The 23,974-nt window shown below is 41.2% G+C and overlaps 1 protein-coding gene and 1 long non-coding RNA gene across 2 annotated transcripts; one reads left to right on the top strand and one right to left on the bottom strand.

The window, feature by feature from the left end:
• The first annotated feature begins 2,380 nt into the window (after nucleotides 1-2,380).
• LOC138950472 (uncharacterized) lies at nucleotides 2,381-5,476 on the top strand. Its single transcript, XR_011450672.1, has 2 exons — nucleotides 2,381-2,990; nucleotides 4,954-5,476. It is a non-coding gene; the product is annotated as an uncharacterized lncRNA (long non-coding RNA).
• Nucleotides 5,477-21,269: 15,793 nt separating this feature from the next.
• LOC138950471 (dopamine receptor 1-like) lies at nucleotides 21,270-23,133 on the bottom strand. Its single transcript, XM_070322200.1, has one exon. It carries the CDS (start codon nucleotides 22,905-22,907, stop codon nucleotides 21,567-21,569), a length of 1,341 nt encoding a protein of 446 aa, XP_070178301.1. The 5' UTR covers nucleotides 22,908-23,133; the 3' UTR covers nucleotides 21,270-21,566.
• Nucleotides 23,134-23,974: the final 841 nt, after the last annotated feature.

Here is a 23,974-nt window from a genome sequence, read left to right as displayed (position 1 = left end):
AGGTCAGCTTTCTATAGAGTGGTGACAAGGTCAGCTTTCTACAGAGTGGTGACAAGGTCAGCTTTCTACAGAGTGGTGACAAGGTCAGCTTTCTACAGAGTGGTGACAAGGTCAGCTCTCTACAGAGTGGTGACAAGGTCAGCTTTCTACAGAGTGGTGACAAGGTCAGCTTTCTACAGAGTGGTGACAAAAGTGTTGCATGCATTCTCGAGGTCGACAAACTTCAAACTGAAATTTGGAGCGTCGCGCGAAACGTTGTGAACCCGTGATTTTATAAAAAATGTAAAACACATGTATTAGATTAGCTATCAAAATTATCAGTCCTGTCTGACTGGTCTTTGGCTCCAAAGGTGATTGCTGTGCTTCATGTACTCCCTTACACTTGTAGCAAACAAAGAGGAAAGAAAACAAAGCTGAAACAAGCGAACGGGCAACGGACAAGAGGATAAAAGGCTCAATTTCTACTACAAAACCCTTACCCGTGACGTTTGACATATCCGTGACGTCATCCATGCTTGTGATGTCAGCAGTATCAGTGACGTTTAGATCCTCGTCATCTTGGTGTAGGAAGAAGGTGAACGCCATCAATGAACCAAGAAGAAAAGGGTTAAACACGAAGAAAACCACGAAAGGAACCGAACAGAGCATACGCACACACACACACACACACTCACATATACATACACAGACACACTCATACATAATTCGCACGCACGCATGTAAGCACGCAACTACACACACACACACACACACACACGCACACACACACACACACACACACACACACACACACGCACGTACACACACACAGATGTGCACCTGGGTTTTAGTTTCTCCAGATATTGTTTCCTTCCTCGGATAATGACCCTCCCAATTGTTGAATACAGCCTATATAGTGCAATGGAGGTAACTCTTGCTTTGTTATCCATGGTTACTTTTAATATCATACCAGCAGACCGTGTCCTTCATTCTCAAGGGGTGTCAAATGATCAGTTGAACCTGCTGCTCGATTATCAGAGATCAAAAACACCCGGGCGAAGCCGGGCCCTGGCTGCTAGTGTTAATAAAAAGCTTTGAGTGCAAGGTTTGGGTTTCTGACAGCAATATTTGTCAAGAAGTCTTTGATTACGGGTACTGTGAGATATATGTTCTACGATAACTCTAATGAAGCAAAAAGAGTAATATATGAGGTACATGTTAGAACCCAACTTAAGTTACATCATGCATTTTGGGAAGCAGTTTAAGGTGGAGATTGGGCCAATTAATGCCTGGGAAGGTCACAGTTTTCAATTGCTTCTTGCGTCTTTGTTTCTTGACCGGTGCTCTTGATTTTGGTACCGTTGTGTTCCTAGGACTCTGCATTTTCCTTTGACAAAAGGCTCACTGTGTATAACTGGATCAAACACGTGATAACCTCCAATGAATACAGTAATTATTTTTTCCGAATAATTAGTACATACAGCGACTAGTTGGAGCCTGGCAGTGTGGAGGGTATCACCGCAGCAGTTGGACTATATCCTTATGCGCCCGTCTACGTGTGTTTGGTTTTGGTTGTTTGCAAGAGGATGCAAATATTTAGAAAAATATGAAATGCAAATGGCCGCCATAACTAATATTTTGTCGATATTTAATTCCTCTGGCGGATAATCGGAGCCGAACGTGCGTGGACGGGTGCATCAGGATGGAGACCGACTGTTGCGGTGATATTATCCTCACTGCCAGGTTCCAATTAGTCGCTGTCAAAGGAAAGTGCAGATTCTTGGGAACACAGCGGTACCAGGGTCGGGAGTGCTGGTCAAGAAGCAGGGACGCGCGAAGCGGTTGAAGGCTGTGACTTTCGTAGGTATTAATTGGCTTATTATTCCCCCCTCTGCTTCTTTCTCTCTGTAAAGGTGTAGGGCTAGTTATTTTTCGGTAACTTACCCAACAACCAAAATCACTTACCCAACAACGGGCCTGAATCCTCGATAGCTCACAGGTTTGATGAGTTAGACTTTGAGGGAACTACTTTAGCGTTTGAAAAGTTCCGAACGCTCCAATGTACGAAATATACATCTCTAGACCAAACAATACAAACATACTGCATTTAAACTGGCAACTACAGGCTTGAACACATTAATCTCCATATAAAATCTATGAGTTTGGTTGTTTTCTAAATCCAAATCTAACGATCAGTGTAGAGAAACTCGCTTTAGATCTCGTATGAGTGCAAGCAAACTCCCAAGGCAAGTAACTCTCGTACGACAAGAGTAGTTCCCCTTCCAAATATTCTGAACTGAGTTGCTTGGACAAGAGACTGCAATCCGACGGTCAGTTTTCAACAATATTTCATTTAATAAACAGATCACACGCAACCAAATGCACACATCTCATCAATTTAAAGGACCAGACCACGCTGTTTTAAAGGTTATTAGAACCACTAACCGATGACTGAAGGTTAGAGAAATGCACCTAAAGATTCCAAAAATGTAAAGAAATTCACCGATTCGTAGCTTAATCATTGTGATTTAATTAAAAACGTTCCGCCAAATTCGTCTGCTAAACGAGACTTCGAAATGGCCGCCAGTAGACGAGAACCGGCTGTGACGTCACTTTGTGTTTGGAAACCGAAAGTTACAGCTTACGCTCAAGTGGGCGTTTGCCTAAATCGAGCATCAACAGCACGCCGAAGGAATGCGCACGGCTGCTGATAGCTATGAAGTATAGAAAAAAGGTTCAGGCATCAGTTGTCACCTTTTTCCGATGGGCTTACAACTTCTGCAGCAAGACTGATTAACTGGAAACGGCCAACACGATGTGCTGTGTTTCGCGACACTTTCTTCCAATGCGAACGCAGTTAAGCCGGCAAGAAAACCTGGCACACACAAAACAGCTGTTGCCTAACGCAGTTCCAGTTCCGACAATTGTTGACCACTCACAGGAGGTCAGAAACCGGATACCAATCAGTGTCATCAGAACGATCTGCTTTCACTAAACGCAGACGAAAGGAAGTGAGTACATGTATACTGAATGTGTTCTGTAAGGGATAGGGGTTCAGTGTCACTGGGCGTTTTTGTCAGACTGACAGTATTTGTAGTGGAATGGCATCTGTTCCTAATTTTAAGCACATGTGTTAAGATTACAGATTAAAACATATATCTGTTACTACATGCCCGTCCCCATGCACCCACCTTAAAGTTCCCTCTCTCTCTCCCTCTTTTACACTCACCTGGGTAATCGATGAGTCTCAGGTTTAATCAGTGTCCGTCCATATACACATAGACATTCACACAAACACACACACGTTGTTATAGTTGTTATCTTTTAATTCAGTGTTGTATTAAATGGATAAAGAAATCGTTAATACAGCAAGCTTGCATGAATAATTTGCTGTTGTCCTTTTTTTCAGATCAGGTTCTGTAATACAGTAATTATAATTAATACAAGTACAAATTCATGTTTGCAGTCATACTCATAGTGTGTGAGTGTGTGTGTGTGTGTGTGTGTGTGTGTGTGTGTGTGTGTGTGTGTGTGTGTGTGTGTGTGTGTGTGTGTGTGTGTGTGTGTGTGAAAAGCACTTTGATACTTAAAACATCTGTGTTATTTGATTTTATTACAAAACTGCAGTCAGAATATTAAGCAGACCTATTCCAACAATACATTTTCATCAGCAGTAAATGTAATGTCAAATTATGAACAACAATCATGTGAGCAGATATATCTAACAGAAACAAATAGTCTAGCAAAATAATACAACCAAACTGTACATGTATGGACATCATCATCCACATAAAAAAAATTGATTGTAGGAAGAGCACTCTGTGTTATTACCACTGCTTCAGTCAAACTGCCAGTTCAACTTTATCTCTGTGGGTTGTTTTTTTCTCTCAGAGTAACATGGGAAAAAAACCTTTAAAAAACTTGCATGCTACAGAGCTGGATTGTTTCTAGTGATCATGCAGCATGATTTATCCGCATAGAAAACTACTGAAACACCTAAACAGAAATAACAATGTCTACAGAAAAAATCCACTGTTTGATTGCTGTCTGTAGTACTCCTCTTGCTAACAGTGGCATTAAAATAATTAAAACAGCTATGCTCTCTTGGGGGGGGGGGGGGGGGGGGAAGTACTCAGTACTTTTTGTGTCTACATAGGCAAAACAAAACTATGCAATGTTTCAGATTTCCTGACCCACCCTATGTTTTTCCTCCTTATCCTGGACTATTTTGGACTCTTACAAAAATGTACTTCAAAAATGACAAATCTTAATTTTGCAGGCTTACAAGGAAATTGACTCTTCTCTTACAACCAGAATACACCATGATTTCAAGCAAATAAAAAACTACATGCACCTGAGAAAAAACCCACTTTAATTCAAGAAGTTAGACCTCCTAACCCCAGCTTTTCAATTCAATTCAATACGTTGTTGATGTTGATTATGGAGCTTAACGTCCTCCCAGGTAACTAGGGACCTATATTGGGACATGATTTTTTATACAATGTTAAAAGTGTAGGGTGTAATGGGGGGGAGGGGGACTGCAGGGTGACGGGGTGTAGTCGCTAATAAATTTAAAGGTGCGTTTATTATCTAATATACCAGACATTTTGTTTTGGCTGGTGTACAGAATAACATCACATAAAATCGCACTCGCAAAACATACAAAACACATAAAATGTACACATCAGTACACACATAACCCAAACCACGCATATCCATACCAGCACCATCACACACATATCCACATACATACTCTAGTTTGTACATTATAAAAATAAATACATTATGATTAATATCATTACTAGTCAACTTAAATTCAGGCTCAAAATAGGTCTTAAGATGGATGTTATTTAGTGTAATGAAGAGATTATAAAAACCAAAAAAAGCTATGAGAAAGAAAGTATGAAAGAATTATGCCCATTCTCCAGTGAAAGTTCTGCTGATTGTGGTAACTTTTTTTTCTGTCTAAAACAGGCATCAGGTTAACTGAAGGAGCTGTTTGAGGGGGTGGTGATCCTAACACTGGTCTATGGCAACACTGGCCTATGGCAGCTACAACAAAGCTCTGCATACACAGCAAGACTACAATGCAACAGTGCCCAGACTTTGACTGCTACAGCTAGACCAGTTGACAAAGCTCAAGTTGTCACCAAGCAGGACGCCCCAACTGGTGACCAACTATGTATATAGACTGAGGCTGCCTATCTCCAAATCTGCCAAAGCAAGAATTGTTATGCAAGCTCCACATTTCTGTTTGCAGTTTAAGCCGACCTTAAGTATGCAATGGTTATGCACATCCCCCCCCCCCCCCCCCCCCCACACACACACCCCGCAGTTGAGAGTTGTAATGTACCTTTTATTTATCTTACATATATTTGAAGCCTGTGTAGCTCTGTGACAGAAAGAGGTCTCTGATGGCAGTGACCAGACAGGCAGGAAGAACTTTCCTGTTCTTTCGGAAAGTCAGTGAGTGTGCAACTTGTCGGTATGTTCTGAACACATCAAAACATGTTCTTTAATTTAAGCTACATAATATCATGTGGATGCACTGATTGGGTGTAAATAATAACAGCAATTGGTACAGTCAATTCACTAAATGTGCAACAGAACCCTAATCATCAGACATTTTACAACAGCAAACTTCAACAGTCCTTTTACTTTCCTGAATGTCATTATTATTTATTAAAACATGCATCTAGAGCAACATACATATAAATCTTCTTTTATTAAAGTTCATCTGAAATTCAGGCTGCTTTCCCATGCAAAGTACAAATGCAAGTGTCCATAAACCAGGGTTTAATACATGTAGTATGTGAGTGAGTTCTGATGAAAAAGTGATTGTGTTGTAATATTGGTTATTACTGAGTGTTGATGTTACAATGATTACATTATAAAAACAACAACAACAGAACAATGTGAAGAGCAAACTTCTTCTGTGGGCATGCAAGTGAGTTAATCTTGTGTGTGTGTGAAACTATATGTGCCTGAGTGTTACAAATTTAAATGACAACAGTTTTCTTGATAGCCTTTAAAAACAACAACAAATACATACATTTAACAATCAAACAAATATAGGCACCTCAAAAAAAGTTGTATGTACACCTTCGTGACTGGTGATGCATTCTTGCTCCCCTGCAAGTTTTCATTCTACAATGTACCTCAGGCTAGCTTCCTCTCTCTCTCAAATCTGCCCCTCCCACACAATACAACAGGTACAGTGGCCACTCTGACACCAGTCTCTGAAATAATCAAGAACAGTTAAAACTGCGATGAGCTGTTGTTCTTTTACTCGTGCATGCAATGCATGAACACTTAAACAATATCCCACTTATTCGCGAGTGCGTTGACAAGGCGAGAGTGAAAAAAATAGCACAGACTCGAAAGCAGACGATAAGTTCAGCACAGAGAGCGGGCGTGTTTACCTTTGATCGCTGAGACAAACAGAGTCGCAATTTTCATCGTCACTGTCTTTTCACTACTGCTGGAAGTGGCCTCCGCTCCTCATCTTTCATGCTTGATTCGAGGAGAGAAACTGGTAGTTCGAACATGTACGGTTCAATTTCGTCTGCAGTTACGCTTGTTGCCATGTTGGTAAACAACCATCTTCACACAGTGTGACGTCACGGATAATTTATTCATAAGCCAGTCTCGCGAAGATCACGCGGCACAATGGCGGGTCGTTTTGGAGAAGAAATCCGTCGCTTCGGTCACGAAATTCGTCGGATTACGGCCTTAGAAGATTCCGAAGTAAACCAAACATTGTTGAAGACGGTAAGAAAGTGGTTTTCTAACTAACTGCAAACATCGGGAAGTGTTCGGTCGCGCAGGAACACGATTCGAAGCGTTTTTGACGCTAAAACAGCATGGTCTGGACCTTTAAAGAACATACAGCGGTTTCATACACTATTTTGCCCCAGAAAACGGAACTTCATACAGTTTTTAACGTTGGAACACTGGTGCAAAAGTTCGTCTGCTTGTCCCATTCGAAGAAAGAACATTTCCTAAGCGATACCAAAACATGAACAGAACACACACTATATCTGCCTTTACCGGCACAGCAGAATAACAACATAACTGTGTACTTGATTTTAGTTCAAAACAGGGAAACTGACAAGAAGTGTTAACAGAATTGATTGATTTTCCCTGAACTATACAACCGCGCATTATTCAATCGCCAGCGCAGGTAGACTGGTTGAGTGATTTGGATTCGATCAAACTTTCGCACAAAAACTCCTCTTTTCTTTGAATAACTGAAGAAAGGAGGAATAAAGAGGTTACATACCTCGTCTCAGTGATTATAAAAAATAATGGTCTCAGTTCGCGGTCATGATCCGCTAACTTCGACCATTATTTTTAATAATCACTGAGACTCGGCATGTAACCTCTACATCTCCACCTAAAACCGTTTATTTTGTGGTATGAGTGTAAACCAAGCTGTATCTGTTTATCCGGATTTATTTGGAACTCACTGCCGTCATCCTTCAAACATTTGAAGTCATTAAAAATGTGTTGAAAAAAAAAAAAAGAAAAAAAAAAGAAGACAAGGTCAGCTTTCTACAGAGTGGTGACAAGGTCAGCTTTCTACAGAGTGGTGACAAGGTCAGCTTTCTACAGAGTGGTGACAAAAGTGTTGCATGCATTCTCGAGGTCGACAAACTTCAAACTGAAATTTGGAGCGTCGCGCGAAACGTTGTGAACCCGTGATTTTATAAAAAATGTAAAACACATGTATTAGATTAGCTATCAAAATTATCAGTCCTGTCTGACTGGTCTTTGGCTCCAAAGGTGATTGCTGTGCTTCATGTACTCCCTTACACTTGTAGCAAACAAAGAGGAAAGAAAACAAAGCTGAAACAAGCGAACGGGCAACGGACAAGAGGATAAAAGGCTCAATTTCTACTACAAAACCCTTACCCGTGACGTTTGACATATCCGTGACGTCATCCATGCTTGTGATGTCAGCAGTATCAGTGACGTTTAGATCCTCGTCATCTTGGTGTAGGAAGAAGGTGAACGCCATCAATGAACCAAGAAGAAAAGGGTTAAACACGAAGAAAACCACGAAAGGAACCGAACAGAGCATACGCACACACATAAATACATACACAGACACACTCATACATAATTCGCACGCACGCATGTAAGCACGCAACTACACACACACACACACACACACACACGCACGTACACACACACACATACACACACAGACAGAGACAAACACACAGATAGACACAGACACAGACACAGACACACAAACACATGACACAAACGCACGCAAAAACGCATGTATATACGCACGCAGGCACCCACCCCAACCCTCCACACACAAAATTCGCACACACACACACACACACACATACCCATAATTTGCACGCACGCACACGCACTCACACACAAACACACACACACACACACAATCACACACACTGTTACGAAACTCATTGTTGAACGTATGTTTGAATGTTGCAAGAGTGGAAACAGAGAGATTAATGGTTATGCAGGCAGTTTCGATTGTAATTTTGTTCTTTAATTTCTGTGTTGTATTTGTTTTGCAAGGATTCGCGGAATAACCGTTAGCTATATTTATTTGAACTTGTTAAAGACGACAGAAAGTCGTCGATTGCGGTGTGGAATAACCGTAACATAATACAAGAGATCGGGATGAGAAAAGCTCATTGACACTATGTCAATGAGCTTGTAAGATGAAGAATGGAACTTTTCACATTCCATTGATTCACATTATTCGGTCGGATCAGCCAATTTCCAACGGTGGCAAAACATTGAGAGAGAGCCATCGTTGGGACTTGGAATACTTGATACATTCTCAGCATAGTGGTGACCTTACGATTACTTTTCTAATGCTGATATGCTGAAGTCACAGAGACCAACTGTGTTCTGGAAATTCCTTTGTCACCTATTCTAATTAGAGACATGCAGAAGAAATGAAAGAATTTTAACGAGACGCCATTATTCACGTTTTGACTTCTTCTCTTTAACTTTTGACATCAGAGATTTTGAAAGAGGGAGTCAAAAATGGCCGTATTGGTGGGTTTTTTTTTTAATCGATATCGTATCTTTAACAGATCAGGAAAAGGTAACTCGAAGCTGTGTAGCCTCGGCCAGCCCCGACTGACAATGACATAGACTAACCCTATTGCGAGGTTGGTTGACGGGCGCAATGGCTTGGTGGTAAGACACTGGCCTCTAAAACGGAAGGTCGTGGGTTCGAATCCCGGCCGCGCCTGGTGGGTTAAGGTTTAGATTTTTCCGATCTCCCAGGTCAACTTATGTGCAGACCTGCTAATGGCTTATCCCCCTTCGTGTGTACACGCAAACACAAGACCAAGTACGCACAAAAAAGATCCTGTAATCCATGACAGAGTTCGGTGGGTTATAGAAACACAAAAATACCCATCATGGTTCCTCCGAAAGCGGCGTATGGCTGCCTCAATGGCGGGGTAAAAACGGTCATACACATAAAAATCCACTCGTGCAAAATCACGAGTGTACGTGGGAGTTTTAGCCCACGAACGCAGACGAAGAGAGGTTGATTGGTTATTATTGTTCAGCAGCCCTATTGAGAGATTTCGAACACGTTCACGCATCAAGCCATGCAGATCTCCACACATACATCCACTTGACCCTAGTTGACGCATGAAAAATGACTCGTGTCTAAAGCTAATGAATATCAATAACTTAAAGCCATATGTACTCGATGACTATACACGCTAATTGCTTTACCAACAGCTGGAGACAGACTAAATTAAGTTCCCTGCAAAATATTGTGGTCTAGGACCCCTTAAATGTTGAGATATTTGAATTTTCATTTTGATCTGGATCGTCCTATTTATAGATTTGGCAACACATGTAACGTTGATGCAAGGGAGAGAACACCGCGGCTTTGTTGACATCCTCACTTTTTCAGAGGCTAGAACAAGCTGTAATGCATGTATTATGGTCCGCGCATGGTGACGTATCGTCATTTTATTCCCCCCTCTGCTTCTTTACCTCTGTAAACTTGTAGGGGTAGTTATTTTTCGATAATCACCCAGCAACCAAACAAATAACGACCCAGCAACAGCCTGAATCCTCGATAGTGCAATGGGTTGAGAAGTTATCTGTTTCGGTACTACTTTTTGCGACTGAAAAGTTCCGAACGCTCTAACGTACGAAGTATACATCTCTGGAGCAAACAATACAAACATACCGCATTTAAATTAACAACTACAGGCCTGAACACATAAATCTCCATATAAAATCCATGAGTTCGGTTGTTTTCTGAATCTAGATCAGACGTTCATCACAGGCAATTTCCCAAGGCAAGTAACTCATACTTTGTCTAGCGACAAGAGTAGTTCCCCTTCTTTTCACTCAGTTTCTTCGACAACAGACTGCAATCCGACGGTCAGTTTTCAACAATATTTCATTTAATAAACAGATCACACGCAACCAAATGCACACATCTCATCAATTTAAACAACATAAAGCGGTTTCATACACTATTTTCCCCAGAAAACTGAACTTCATACAGTTTTTAACGTTGGAACACGGGTGCAAAAGTTCGTCTGCTAGTCCCATTTGACGAAAGAACATTATCAGAGACTATACCGATACCAAAACATATACAGAACACACAATATCTGCCTTTGCCGCCACAGCAGAATAACAGCATATCTGTGTACTTGATTTTAGTCCAAAATAGGAAAACTGACAAGAAGTGTTAACAGAATGGAATGATTTGCACGGAACTATACAACCGCGCATTAATCGATCGCCTGCGCAGGTTGACTGGTTGAGTGAATAGGATTCGATCAAACTTTCGCAAAAAACCTCCTCTTTTCTTTGAATAACTGAAGAAAGGAGGAATAAAGAGGTTACACACCTCGTCTCAGTGATTATCAAAAATAATGGTCTCAGTTCGCGGTCATGAAAAAGCTCGCTAAAGCTCGCATTTTTCATGATCCGCTAACTTCGACCATTATTTTTGATAATCACTGAGACTCGGCGTGTAACCTCTACATATGGTCTTATGGTGCGTTTGACATCGATTGTGGGCAAACTACACTTTGTAAACACGGGAGTGCGTTAGTATGGCTTTAAGGTACATAACACGGACCTTTGACAAAATACATCACATTCGTGTTATCTGTTCCTGGTTTGAAAAATACGCTTTTCCAAATTCCGGCGCTAGCACACAATGTTTGCGACATTGGAGGTGATTTGGCTCAAATTCGTGTCATCAGCGTGAGACGATCATTTTTCATACATCAACAACTAGGGTCAAAAGACTGTCTCTGAGGAGATGTTCGCGTGGACGTGTTGCTACTGACGGTCCTCATATTCGGTCGTAGTCAGTCGGGGCTGGCCGAAACTAGTCTCAAACAGCAAAGCGTGATGCGTCTTTGGTCTCGGCCTTCAACCAAAACCTATAGATTGCAACACATTGTCTAGATTCCTAACCCTTGTTGAAAGAGACATTGTCCTGAACTGGTCCAGAGATAGAGACAACGCTCAGCCTGATCATATCCCAGTGGCCCAAGAACCAGACAGAACCTTGCCCGGCTGGACGGCTGCCTATCAGTGGGCATCTTCAAACGCAAAGTCCATCAAGAGGAACCAGAAAGTGTTCGTGGCCTCGGAGTCGCTTCAGAACATGGACCTGAAGACAGCTGTCAGGATTCAGCAAGACCAGTTCCAGAGAGCCTCTTGAGAATCGTTTGACCAGTACAAGGAGAGCCGGAACTCGGTTTGGAGTCTGGCCGTGGAGGACAACAGAATTGACTGCAATTGTCCTGTCACATGAAGTCCAACATATGTAAACACCCACTTGGCATGGAAATCCGGCTGTCCATTTCTGAACCACCAGCGCAGGCAAAGACCGTCCCCCTGGGAGAGAAGCGAAAGAGGGGACGACCTATTTCTGCCCCATTTTTACTGTTAAAGAAATCTGCTTGGCTGTTCAATTAATCTATTCTGCTGTTGAATTCATCCAATTTGCTGCTTCACATTCGCTGCTCACTCCTTCCTATTTGCTGCTGAAACCATCTATTTTGCTGGTAAACAAATTTTATGCGTTTACAAAATTGGCAATCTAGTGGCTGCTGCGCCTGGCGTCTGGCATTATGGGGTTAGTGCTAGGACTGGTTGGTCCGGTGTCAGAATAATGTGACTGGGTGAGACATGAAGCCTGTGCTGCGACTTCTGTCTTGTGTGTGGCGCACGTTATATGTCAAAGCAGCACCGCCCTGATATGGCCCTTCGTGGTCGGCTGGGCGTTAAGCAAAAAACACAAACAAACAAACAAACAAACAATACATGATAAAGAAGCATTCTTTGTTGCCAAACTGTGTGGCTTTTTGGTACAATACTTGTGTCTTTTTTTCTAGCTTCATGGTTCAGGAAAACGAGGCTGGCCGAGACTGGTCTTGAACTGTGTGAAGTGTGATGCGTCTTTGGTCTCTGTCTTCAATCAAAACCTATGGATTGCAACACCTACACACCATCACACAGATTTGTCCTTGGAAACATCGTGACAAGATATATATGAGGCTTTTCCAAAAGGTGCCATTTCGGACCCATGTGTGTTTGGAAAGCAAGTGTATACAACTCTCCTGTGTTCACTTTCAAGTGAATAACTATCGTTCTGATATCATTTTAAAGTGAAGCTAAAGAAACCTGGTATCGGCACTGCTGTGCATCTCCTATGATCTCAATGGTATCAAGGCACGGGTCATAGCCCTTTGCCGCGACAAGGTTTGCCGATACCGGCACTTGTCTTGTCTAGACAGTGACGTCATTCATAGATGACGCCAATCATAAATGACGTTTGTCAAGGGAACTTATGCTTTCAAGTGTTGCTGCTTCCAGTGACAGGAAGGTATAGAGATTGATCATTGTATACAATCAATACTTTATCATTGTATACACAAATTACACAAACGTCATCTTGTGAGGGACCAAAAAATATTGAAACTCTCGGATGATTTTTTTGTGTGGTATCAACCTCGACCTACGGTCTCGGTTGATACCACAAAAAAATCATCCTCGAGTTTCAATATTTTTCGGTCCTTCACTCGATGACGTTGTGTAATCTCTATGTAATTAACTGGATTACCCCAACATTTTTATATGTATTGTGCTTTGAAAAAGGGAGTTTGATGAATGCTTTTTGGCTCACGTAAGTGTAGCCTATGCGATGCTAAACTTTGTGTGTGTGTGTGTGTGTGTGTGTGTGTGTGTGTGTGTGTGTGTGTGTGTGTGTGTGTGTGTGTGTGTGTGTGTGATAGAAACTTTAACATTTGACTAAACACAGAAATACTAATTTTACCTGTTTTTTTTCCAAGCAACAGCTTCAAAATATTGAAGCAATGATCAACATTGTGTCGGCATGTGTGTAGTTAAAGCGTGTATCCAAAGAAAACGGGTGGTGGGGGGTTTTGAAGGGGTACAAGCAGTTGACTGGTTTGTGACGTGTGTGGTATGTAGACCAGGTCAGGTGTCAAGACCAGGTCAGGGGTCGCGCGAAGGATTGTGGTATACATAGATTCACTTCTCCAGTTCACCTCTGCATTCGCCGATTCGGGGAAGACGATTTCACGTTGTTCGGTTTCTAAGCTCCAGAAAAGTAAATAAAGAAGATACCGAAGGGAGATTTCCTACAATTTGATCTGCACAGCGTTTTTCCAATGTCCACGCGAGGAAGAGCTGTCGAAAGCGCAGTGTCGATCTGGCAGTCGTATCCCGGTAAGTACAGAGACAGATCTAGTGTCTCCCACTCTGATAACGTGTCACCTGACCTACTGTTAATCCGTTTTGTTTTAATTTCTTTTTATTTCAGCAGACACAGATGTCAAACACAGTGCTTGGCAGTCACCTCTAATGAAATAAGTTGATCTAAAGTGCCTGTAATGTTTGGATGTCTTTGTTCTTGGTTCGATTTATGTGAATTTCAAGACTTGCAGTAGACCTAGAGTCTCAAGTTTACTCTGCCCGTATAAAACTGTCCACCATTTACTTGAACATGCAGATAAAATTATAAGGAAACGGAATGAATCTGTTCTCAAAGTCAAAATGATCACGATTTTGCCTCAGATTCAAAACATGCACTGTCATGGTTTTGTCTGTATAATTTGGTAAGTCTTATACTGTACCTTGCAACAACTTCCTTGAACTTGAAAGACAGTTTTTGAATGCTAGATTTGTATCGCGTTTCATTCCAGACTCGATCCTCTCTTTGATTGTACTGTTTGCTTACAAACTTATTAATTTAATTAATTATTAAGCGTTCGTTTTAACTCTGTGTGTGTATCTGTGTGTGTGTGTGTGTGTGTGTGTGTGTGTGTGTGTGTGTGTGTGTGTGTGTGTATGTGTATGTGTGTGTGTGTGTGCGTGTGTGTGTGAGTGAGTTTGTGTTACTGTTTGTTGATTTCTTACGGGAGCCTTGAAGGCTTCGCCTCTTGTTTTTAATGTTTTGAAGCCTGTTGTTGTTGTGAATGTTAAATAAAAAAATAAAATGTTTCAAACATACACCGGAAACGGTCCCGAACAATTTTGGACATTTTGGTGTCCTCGGGAAATTTTCGATTTGTCATGATATGCATCACTGCATCGGGTTTAATCTGCGTATGTCATACAGTCTAAGCATGCAACTCTTTGTAGAATGTGCAACAATCGTAATTAGAACCAGAATTTACCGAAAAACTCGCCCAGTAAATACCCGGTTTTTTTCGAAGGGCTCATGTCCACAGACCAACTTGTTTACAGATTCGATTTTTGCCGGTCTTGGTGCTTTGAATGGCCGCCATTTTGGATGAAAACTATAGTTTCATATTCGAGGAAATAAAAGCAGTGTGTTGCATTTGAGTCAGAATTTGCGAAGTTATTGTATCTAGCAGCTAAAAAAATCGATGGAGTTTAATGTCCGAAAGTAACGTTTGACAAATGTTGTTAATTTTGCAATTTTTACAAAGAAGTTTCGCGAGTATTTGATACGAAAGCGTGGAAACCACTAGCTTTGCTTCTATGGCGTTTCCGGTCACCGATTCGATTGAAATCATGGAGACGACGAGCCGTAAAGGTGAGAAAATATTGGACTGTCTATTCAGGGTAAGCTGTAAGTGTAATGTCTGACACTTTGTAACGTTTGACACATAATTCTTCTCTCAACGAATTGAATTAGCTTATAATAACTGCTCGCTACTTTTGGAGGCAAATTTGATGGAAGAAAAATACGATCCTCTGTTTTTGTACCGCGCGATTTTAGTGACCAAATGTGGAGAAATCACTTATCTCGGACATGGTTCTGTTAATGTCCGTGTTACGATTCAGGAGGATACGTTCATGTCCGTGTAACGATTTAGGAGGAGACATTTATGTCCTTGTAAATATTGTAGTCAAAGCTGAAAAAATGCATTTGGGTTAGCAGGGGAAAGGAATATTTTCATGAGATTGTTTTAAGACCCCCCCCCTCCCCAACATAAAAAAACAAGTCGCGTAAGGCGAAAATACAACATTTAGTCAAGTAGCTGTCGAACTCACAGAATGAAACTGAACGCAATGCAACGCAGCAAGACCGTATACTCGTAGCATCGTCAGTCCACCGCTCATGGCAAAGGCAGTGAAATTGACAAGAAGAGCGGGGTAGTAGTTGCGCTGAGAAGGATAGCACGCTTTTCTGTACCTCTCTTCGTTTTAACTTTCTGAGCGTGTTTTCAATCCAAACATATCATATCTATATGTTTTTGGAATCAGAAACCGACAAGGAATAAGATGAACGTGTTTTTAAATTGATTTCGACAATTTAATTTTGATCATAATTTTTATATTTTTAATTTTCAGAGCTTGTTTTTAATCCAAATATAACATATTTATATGTTTTTGGAATCAGCAAATGATGGAGAATAAGATGAACGTAAATTTGGATCGTTTTATAAAAAAAATATTTTTTTTTACAATTTTCAGATTTTTAATGACCAAAGTCATTAATTAATTTTTAAGCCACCAAGCTGAAATGCAATACCGAAGTCCGGGCTTTGTCGGAAATTACTTGACCAAAATTTCAACCAATTTGGTTGAAAAATGAGAGCGTGACAGTGCCGCCTTAACTTTCACGAAAAGCCGGATATGACGTCATCAAAGACATTTATCAAAAAAATGGAAAAAAAACGTCTGAGGATATCATACCCAGGAACTCTCATGTCAAATTTCATAAAGATCGGTCCAGTAGTTTAGTCTGAATCGCTCTACACACACAGACAGACAGACAGACACACATACACCACGACCCTCGTCTCGATTCCCCCCTCTATGTTAAAACATTTAGTCAAAACTTGACTAAATGTAAACAAGAAGGGCAAAGCCCATACGACTCACATGCTTGACCTTGACCTTTACATGACCTTGACCTTCAGAGTCAAGGTCAAGTAACTAAACCTAGCAATGACATCATACACTAAGAACTGCTTTACACATTTTTCCTACCAAAATACATGTGACCTTGACCCAAGGTCAAGGGTGACCTTGGCCCAAGGTCAAGGTCATCCAAGGTCATGCAACACAAAGCTGTTAATTCAAGACATAGGAAGTACAATGGTGCTTATTGGCTCTTTCTACCATGAGATATGGTCACTTTCAGTGGTTCACTACCTTATTTTGGTCACATTTCATAGGGTCAAAGTGACCTTGACCTTGATCATATGTGACCAAATGTGTCTCATGATGAAAGCATAACATGTGCCCCACATAATTTTTAAGTTTGAAACAGTTATCTTCCATAGTTCAGGGTCAAGGTCACTTCAAAATATGTATACAATCCAATTTTGAAGAGCTCCTGTGACCTTGACCTTGAAGCAAGGTAAACCAAACTGGTATCAAAAGATGGGGCTTAATTTGCCCTATATATCATATATAGGTGAGGTATTCATCTCAAAAACTTCAGAGAAAATGGGAAAAATGTGAAAAATAGCTGTTTTTTAGACAACATTTATGGCCCCTGCGACCTTGACCTTAAAGCAAGGTCAAGATGCTATGTATGTTTTTTGGGGCCTTGTCATCATACACCATCTTGCCAAATTTGGTACTGATAGACTGAATAGTGTCCAAGAAATATCCAACGTTAAAGTTTTCCGGACGACTCGTGTGAGTACATAGACTCACTTTTGCTTCGCATGTGAGTCAAAAAGAATCGACTTTTTTTTTTAATTGGGATTTTGCTAGGATTTTACGTACAGCTAACTACATTTTTTAGATTTAATTGAGAACTCGGTAGCTCAGTTGGTAGAGCACTGAACTTGTGATCGGAAGGTCGCAGGTTCGAATTCGGGCCCGGGACGGACACGGGTCAACTTTATGTGCAGACCCAGAGACGGAAGCCATGTCCCACCCCCGTGTCATCACAATGGCACGTAAAAGACCTTGGTCATTCTGCCATAAGTGCAGGTGGCTGAATACACCTAAACACGCAGACACCTGGGTAGCGCGACTCCGTTGCTGCTAGCTTTCCACTGGGAGGAAGCGACCCGAATTTCCCAGCGATGGGACAATAAAGTAATGAAAATGAGGAAAATGAAAATGAAAATGAAATGAGAACCTTATTCCAGATGTACCTAGTCATGAGGTTAAAACTGTATTCTAAATGTCTGTTTGAATATTGTAGTTATTTTTGACATTTTGATTGATTTCATGTCCACTGACTCTGTGGAACACGTGACAGGTAGAACGCAGATTTGACCTGTTTTGAACATGATGTTACTTTTTTTGTGGTGTTTTGATGTTCCATAATTACCTAATCTTCAAAATATGAATGTATCCTAAAGGTCTATTTAATATTATAGTTGTCATTTATAACATTTTGAATAATTTCATGTCCAATGACACAATGTAACACGTCACACGTAGAATGCTGTTATGACTGTCTTGCTTTTAACATGTTTTGCTATTGTTTCTGTTTTCATATTCCAGAAATAACCTAATCTTTAGATTGTAAATGAAAAGTTAGTGTATGTATAACATTCTGGTTGTTATTTCAAATATTATGAATATTTTCATGTCCATCAACATTTTGTAACATGTGACACCTACAACAACATGTTTAACTAGCTTTAGCAAACTTTAACAACTTTTAGGGATATTTTTAACATGTGTCAGTGTTTCTGTTGAAGTGTTATATTTTATTTTAGGGTTTATGCTTCTTGTGGTTACTTAGCAGAAAGTATCAGTTTTGACTTTTATGATGTTTGAGCGTCTTGCGACATTACGTGACACTGCATTCAAGATTTGGCTCCAAATGTCCTTTTAAAGACTGATAATGCCTCTGCAGGGTCTGTTTACTAGAAATAAATCAACACCATATAGTCAATGTTTGTAAAGATTTTAGTCAAGCAGTATGTAAGAAATGTTAAGTCCTTTGTACTGGAAACTTGCATTCTCCCAGTAAAGTAATATAATTATTGTACTACGTTGCAAGCCCCTGGAGCAATTTTTTGATTAGTGCTTTTGTGAACAAGAAACAATTAACAAGTGGCTCTATCCCATCTCTCTCCCCCCCCCCTTTCCCCGTCGCAATATAACCTTCGTGGTTGAAAACGACGTTAAACACCAAATAAAGAAAGAACACCAGTTGTATGAAATGATAATAATGGCTTCTGTGGTCAGTTTTGTTGCATATGTGGCTTTTCTCAAAATTGGCGTATCATGGCATAATATTATCAAACAGTACACATTTTCCAAATGCACAAACCATTCTTTTATTACACAAAATAATGTGTTCATCAAAGACTAATGTATCACTTAAAACACAAAAAATAATCAACTGAAAGGGTTTAGTTTGTCACAAATGTCCAAGCACGTTTTGGCAAAGCCTCATATACGTTCATCTGAAAGTGTAAAAGTTCAATACATAGACCTTTTATTTCGCTAGCGATTCATATTGAATATTCAATTAAAGTAATGATATAGAGATAAATCAAGGGAGAACGCTGTCTCAGTAGTTGGTAGTGTTTCTGCAATTGCCGGTGTAACACGAGAAAATTACTCTCACGAGATTTTAACTCCGGAGTAAACATTTCGTACGAAAATGTTACTCCCTTTACGAAAAAGGTACTCCCCCATTACACGAGAAAATTACTCCCCACGACAGGTGAGTTCCGAGTAAACATTTCGTACAAAAATGTTACTCCCCTGACGAATAAATAACGAATAAATTACTTCGCCCTAACACGACCAATTTAACTTCCCATGCCAGGTGCACGAAATTTTTACTCCCTTGTTCCCTGTTAGTCTTGGTGGTGGAAGGGGTGGAGGGAGGGTAGCGCGATATTCGTTTGCGCGAGATCACATATTGGCATTAACCCTTCGCCCGCATCCCATTTTCCCGTACGGGATTTTGACTGGAAGTAAAAACAAGTCGCGTAAGGCGAAATTACTACATTTAGTCAAGCTGTGCAACTCACAGAATGAAATTGAACGTAGTCCGCCGCTAGTCCAAAAGGCAGTGAAAGTGACGAGCCTGTTTGGCGTGGTAGTGGTTGCGCTGTGCTTCATAGCACGCTTTACTGTACCTCTCTTCGTTTTAACTTTCTGAGCGTGTTTTTAACCCAAACATATCATATCTATATGTTTTTGGAATCAGGAACCGACAAGGAATAAGATGAACGTGTTTTTAAATTGATTTCGAAAATTTAATTTTGATCATAATTTTTAATTTTTTTAATAATTTTCAGAGCCTGTTTTAATCCAAATATAACATATTTATATGTTTTTGGAATCAGAAATTCATGAAGAATAAGATGAACGTAAATTTGGATCGTTTTATAAAAAAAATATTTTTTTTACAATTTTCAGATTTTTAATGACCAAAGTCATCAATTAATTTTTAAGCCACCAAGCTGAAATGCAATACCGAAGTCCGGCCTTCGTCGAAGATTGCTTGGCCATAAATTTCAATCAATTTGATTGAAAAATGAGGGTGTGACAGTGCCGGTGTCATGAAATTTTCTTTCGCCGAAATATTTTTTCTCCCCCACCAACACGTTTTACTCATTTTTGTACCAAAAACAATTCTTATGCAAAACCATCCTCTGACTTCGGGTTAGGGGTAAGTTTGGGAATGGGTTAGGTATGTAAACAGTTTTAAAATGCGTCAATTTCTGGCGATGTTTGTGAACGAAGATTTCGGGTATGTCTTAATACTGAATTCCCGCGGACGGCGTCGATTGAATTCTTAGTTCACAAACATCGCCAGAAATTGACGCATTTTAAAACCGTTTACATACCTAACCCATTCCCAAACTTACCCCTAACCCGAAGTCAGAGGATGGTTTTGCATAAGAATTGTTTTTGGTACAAAAATGAGTGAAACGTGTTGGTGGGGGAGAAAAATATTTCGGCAAAAGAAAATTTCGTGACACCGCCTCAACGTTTACAAAAAGCCGGATATGACGTCATCAAAGACATTTATCGAAAAAATGAAAAAAACATCCGGGGATATCATACCCAGGAACTCTCATGTCAAATTTCATAAAGATCGGTCCAGTAGTTTACTCTGAATCGCTCTACACACACACACACACACACACACACACACACACACACACACACACACACACACACACACATACACCACGACTCTCGTCTCGATTCCCCCTCTATTTTAAAACATTTAGTCAAAACTTGACTAAATGTAAAAATGGGGAGTAAAAATTTCGTGGAGGGAGTAATTTTTTCGTGCCTTGGGGAGTTCTTTTCTCGTACGAAAGGTGTACTCGGAGTAAGAATTTCGTACGAAATTTGTACTCCGGAGTAAATTTTTCGTGGAGTAAAAATTTCGTGTTACACCGGCCCAACACGAATAACCTTGGTTATGGAACGACATTGACGATATGAACAGAGTTGACGATGATCCAAGGGAGAACGCTGTCTCAGTAATTGGTAGTGTTTGTGTAACTGCCGGCCCGACACGAATAACTTTGGTTTAGAAACGGTATGGACAGAGGTGCCGATGATCCAAGGGAGAACACTGTCTCAGTAGATGGCATTGTGTGTTGAACTGCCGGTGTAACACGAAATTTTTACTCCACGAAAAATGTACTCCGGAGTAAACATTTCGTACGAAATTCTTACTCCGAGTACACCTTTCGTACGAGAAAAGAACTCCCCAAGGTACGAAAAAAGTACTCCCTCCGCAAAATTTTGACTCCCCAATTTCTTACTTCCACTGTTCCAGTAAAAATCTCGTACGCGAAAATGGGATCTCGCGCTAACAAATGTCGCGCTACCCTCCCTCCACCCCTTCCACCACCAAGACTTACAGGCGACAGGGGAGTAAAAGTTGCGTACACCTGGCGTGGGCAGTAAATTGCTCGTGTTAGGGTGGAATAATTTATTCGTTATTCATTCGTTAGGGGAGTAACATTTTCGACCGAAATGTTGACTCGGAACACACCTGTCGTTGGAAGTTATTTTCTCGTGTTATGGGGGAGTAGCATTTTCGTAAAGGGAGTAAAATTTTCGTACGAAATTTTTACTCCGGAGTAAAAATCTCGAGGAAGTAATTTTCTCGTGTTACCGGCCCGACACGAATAACCTTGTTAAGGTGCCGATGATCCAAGGGAGAACGCTGTCTCAGTAGCTGGCATTGTGTGTTGAACTGCCGGCACGACACGGGTAACCTTGTTATTAGGTGCCGATGATCCAAGGGAGAACACTGTCTCAGTAGCTGGCAGTGTGTGTGTAGAACTGCTGGCCCAAGACGGATAACCTTGTTTATGGAACATCATTGACGATATGAACAGAGGTCCCGATGAAGTAAGAGAGAACGATGTCTCTGTCTCAGCAGTTGCAGCATGGGTGACCATCGTCCCAGCAGTAGTTGGCAAGGTGCGTGTAGTGTCCGTCCCGACACGGATATGTCTGTTTTGGGCCCGACATGGACAGAGGTGATCATGGAAAGCAGAGCGGAATTCTTTGTTAAATACGGAATAGATAATTGGGTTGAGGCATGAGTTGAAATAACCCAACCAGGCCAGTACCCGGAAAACCAGAGGCGGCACGCACTCGGGGCATATAGCGTAATAAGACACAGTTATAAAAATGGGCAGCCAGCAGGCCAAGAAGGCCCCCATGATGGTCCCCAGGGTCCACAGCGCCTTGCGATCCCTCCTCACGATTTGTCGTTTTTTCGACATAGATTGGTGTCCCGGAGTTGGCAAGGTTGTTCTCTTGATCTCATTGGCGTGGTAGCGCGCATACACAAGCATCTTAGAGTAGATGACGACCATGATGATACAAGGGATCCCGAAACTGACTGTGTTAAAACCAACAACAAACTCAACGGTAACTTCATAATTACAAATGTCGGTGCCCACCTCGTGAATGTCAAAGTTGAATGGTTTCTGCCACTCTGAAAATATAGGGAAAAAGGACATGAGTGCAGCCACTATCCACACCGCTGAAATGAAACCTGCTGTCTTGATGCCTGTCATCCAAACACCGTGGCACATGGGGTCTCGAATAAGTAAGTAGCGGTCCAAAGCAATAACACACAGGTGAAGGATGGACGAGCATGAACTCAGCAAGTCCATACCGACCCAGAACTTACAGAACGCGGCGCCATACGGCCAGGTGCCGCTCACGTCGCTGACGATGGCAAAAGGCATGACCGCGGAACCCATCAAGATATCCGCAACAGCCAACGAAACGTTGAAGAAGTACGAATTTTTCCGAAGTTTAGAGTTGGTCAGGACGGCGATGCACACGAGAAGGTTGCCAATAATAGCTGCCGCCATGATGAGAGACAGTGGCGCGATGATCACGTTCTGCAGCACACTGTAACCTTGAGGAGACTCAGGCTGGGTAACGTTGTTGTTTCTGTGCTCTCCGCCCGACTCGCCCGCTTTGAGCGACGACGTATGAGCTACATGCATTCTCATGACATCATTTGGATCCTCTACACTTCTTGATAGGGTTTGTGCGTGTTCGTCCCACTCTTTTTGCCTGCTTTTCTTTTCATCAAACGTTGTCAGTGCATATATTGAAATAGCTTACATAGCTGGATTTCCGGCTTTGCTTTGTTTTCGCTTTTGGCGACGTGACCCTACCGATCTGGCAACTCGCACCACTTTCGGCTGTCCACTTGGTTTGACAGGCAGTGTTCAAGTAAAAGAAGGAAAACAGGTGTAAAATGACGTCACATTATGAGTGCAATATTCACGTCACAGTCTGTCTTGTTTCGTCAGTGTCGAATCCAAATCCAGGCTTCCATAATCACAATTGACTACTAGCCAAGACTAAAACCGTGTGTCAGGTCTATCCAACATCACTACTGCGTGGCGAGAAATAACGGTCAATTCAACTGTGGGTGTGGCGAAATAAAAAAATAAGGCCGGACAGCTTTGTAAATGATAAGCTGTTCTTCCACATCCAGATACAAAATGTGCGGGTTTTGTGCTAGAATGTTTTGTTTTGGCATATCAACGTTGCAGTTTCGGAGCAAACGATCCAAATTTCCTCGCGACTTTGCATTCCCACGAATGTTTACTGACTTCGCCAAGAGGCATGTTCTTCCCGATAATACATGTGATAAAGAAGCATTCTTTCTTGCCAAACTGTGTAGCTTTTGGGTTCAATAATTGTGTCTTTTTACATTTAGTCAAGTTTTGACTAAATGTTTTAACATAGAGGGTGAATCGAGACGAGGGTCGTGGTGTATGTGTGTGTGTGTCTGTGTGTGTCTGTGTGTGTCTGTGTGTGTCTGTGTGTGTGTGTGTGTGTGTAGAGCGATTCAGATTAAACTACTGGACCGATCTTTATGACATTTTACATGAGAGTTCCCGGGAATGATATCCCCGGATATGTTTTTATATTTAGTCAAGTTTTGACTAAATATTTTAACGTAGAGGGGGGAATCGAGACGAGGGTCGTGGTGTATGTGTGTGTGTGTGTCTGTCGGTCTGTGTGTGTGTGTGTGTGTGTAGAGCGATTCAGACTAAACTACTGG

This window comes from Littorina saxatilis, linkage group LG16 (assembly GCF_037325665.1).
Source record: "Littorina saxatilis isolate snail1 linkage group LG16, US_GU_Lsax_2.0, whole genome shotgun sequence".
Taxonomy (NCBI): Eukaryota; Metazoa; Mollusca; class Gastropoda; order Littorinimorpha; family Littorinidae; genus Littorina; species Littorina saxatilis.
The sequence above is the reverse complement of the archived record's forward strand: the minus strand, read 5'-3'. Positions and strand labels throughout refer to the sequence as shown.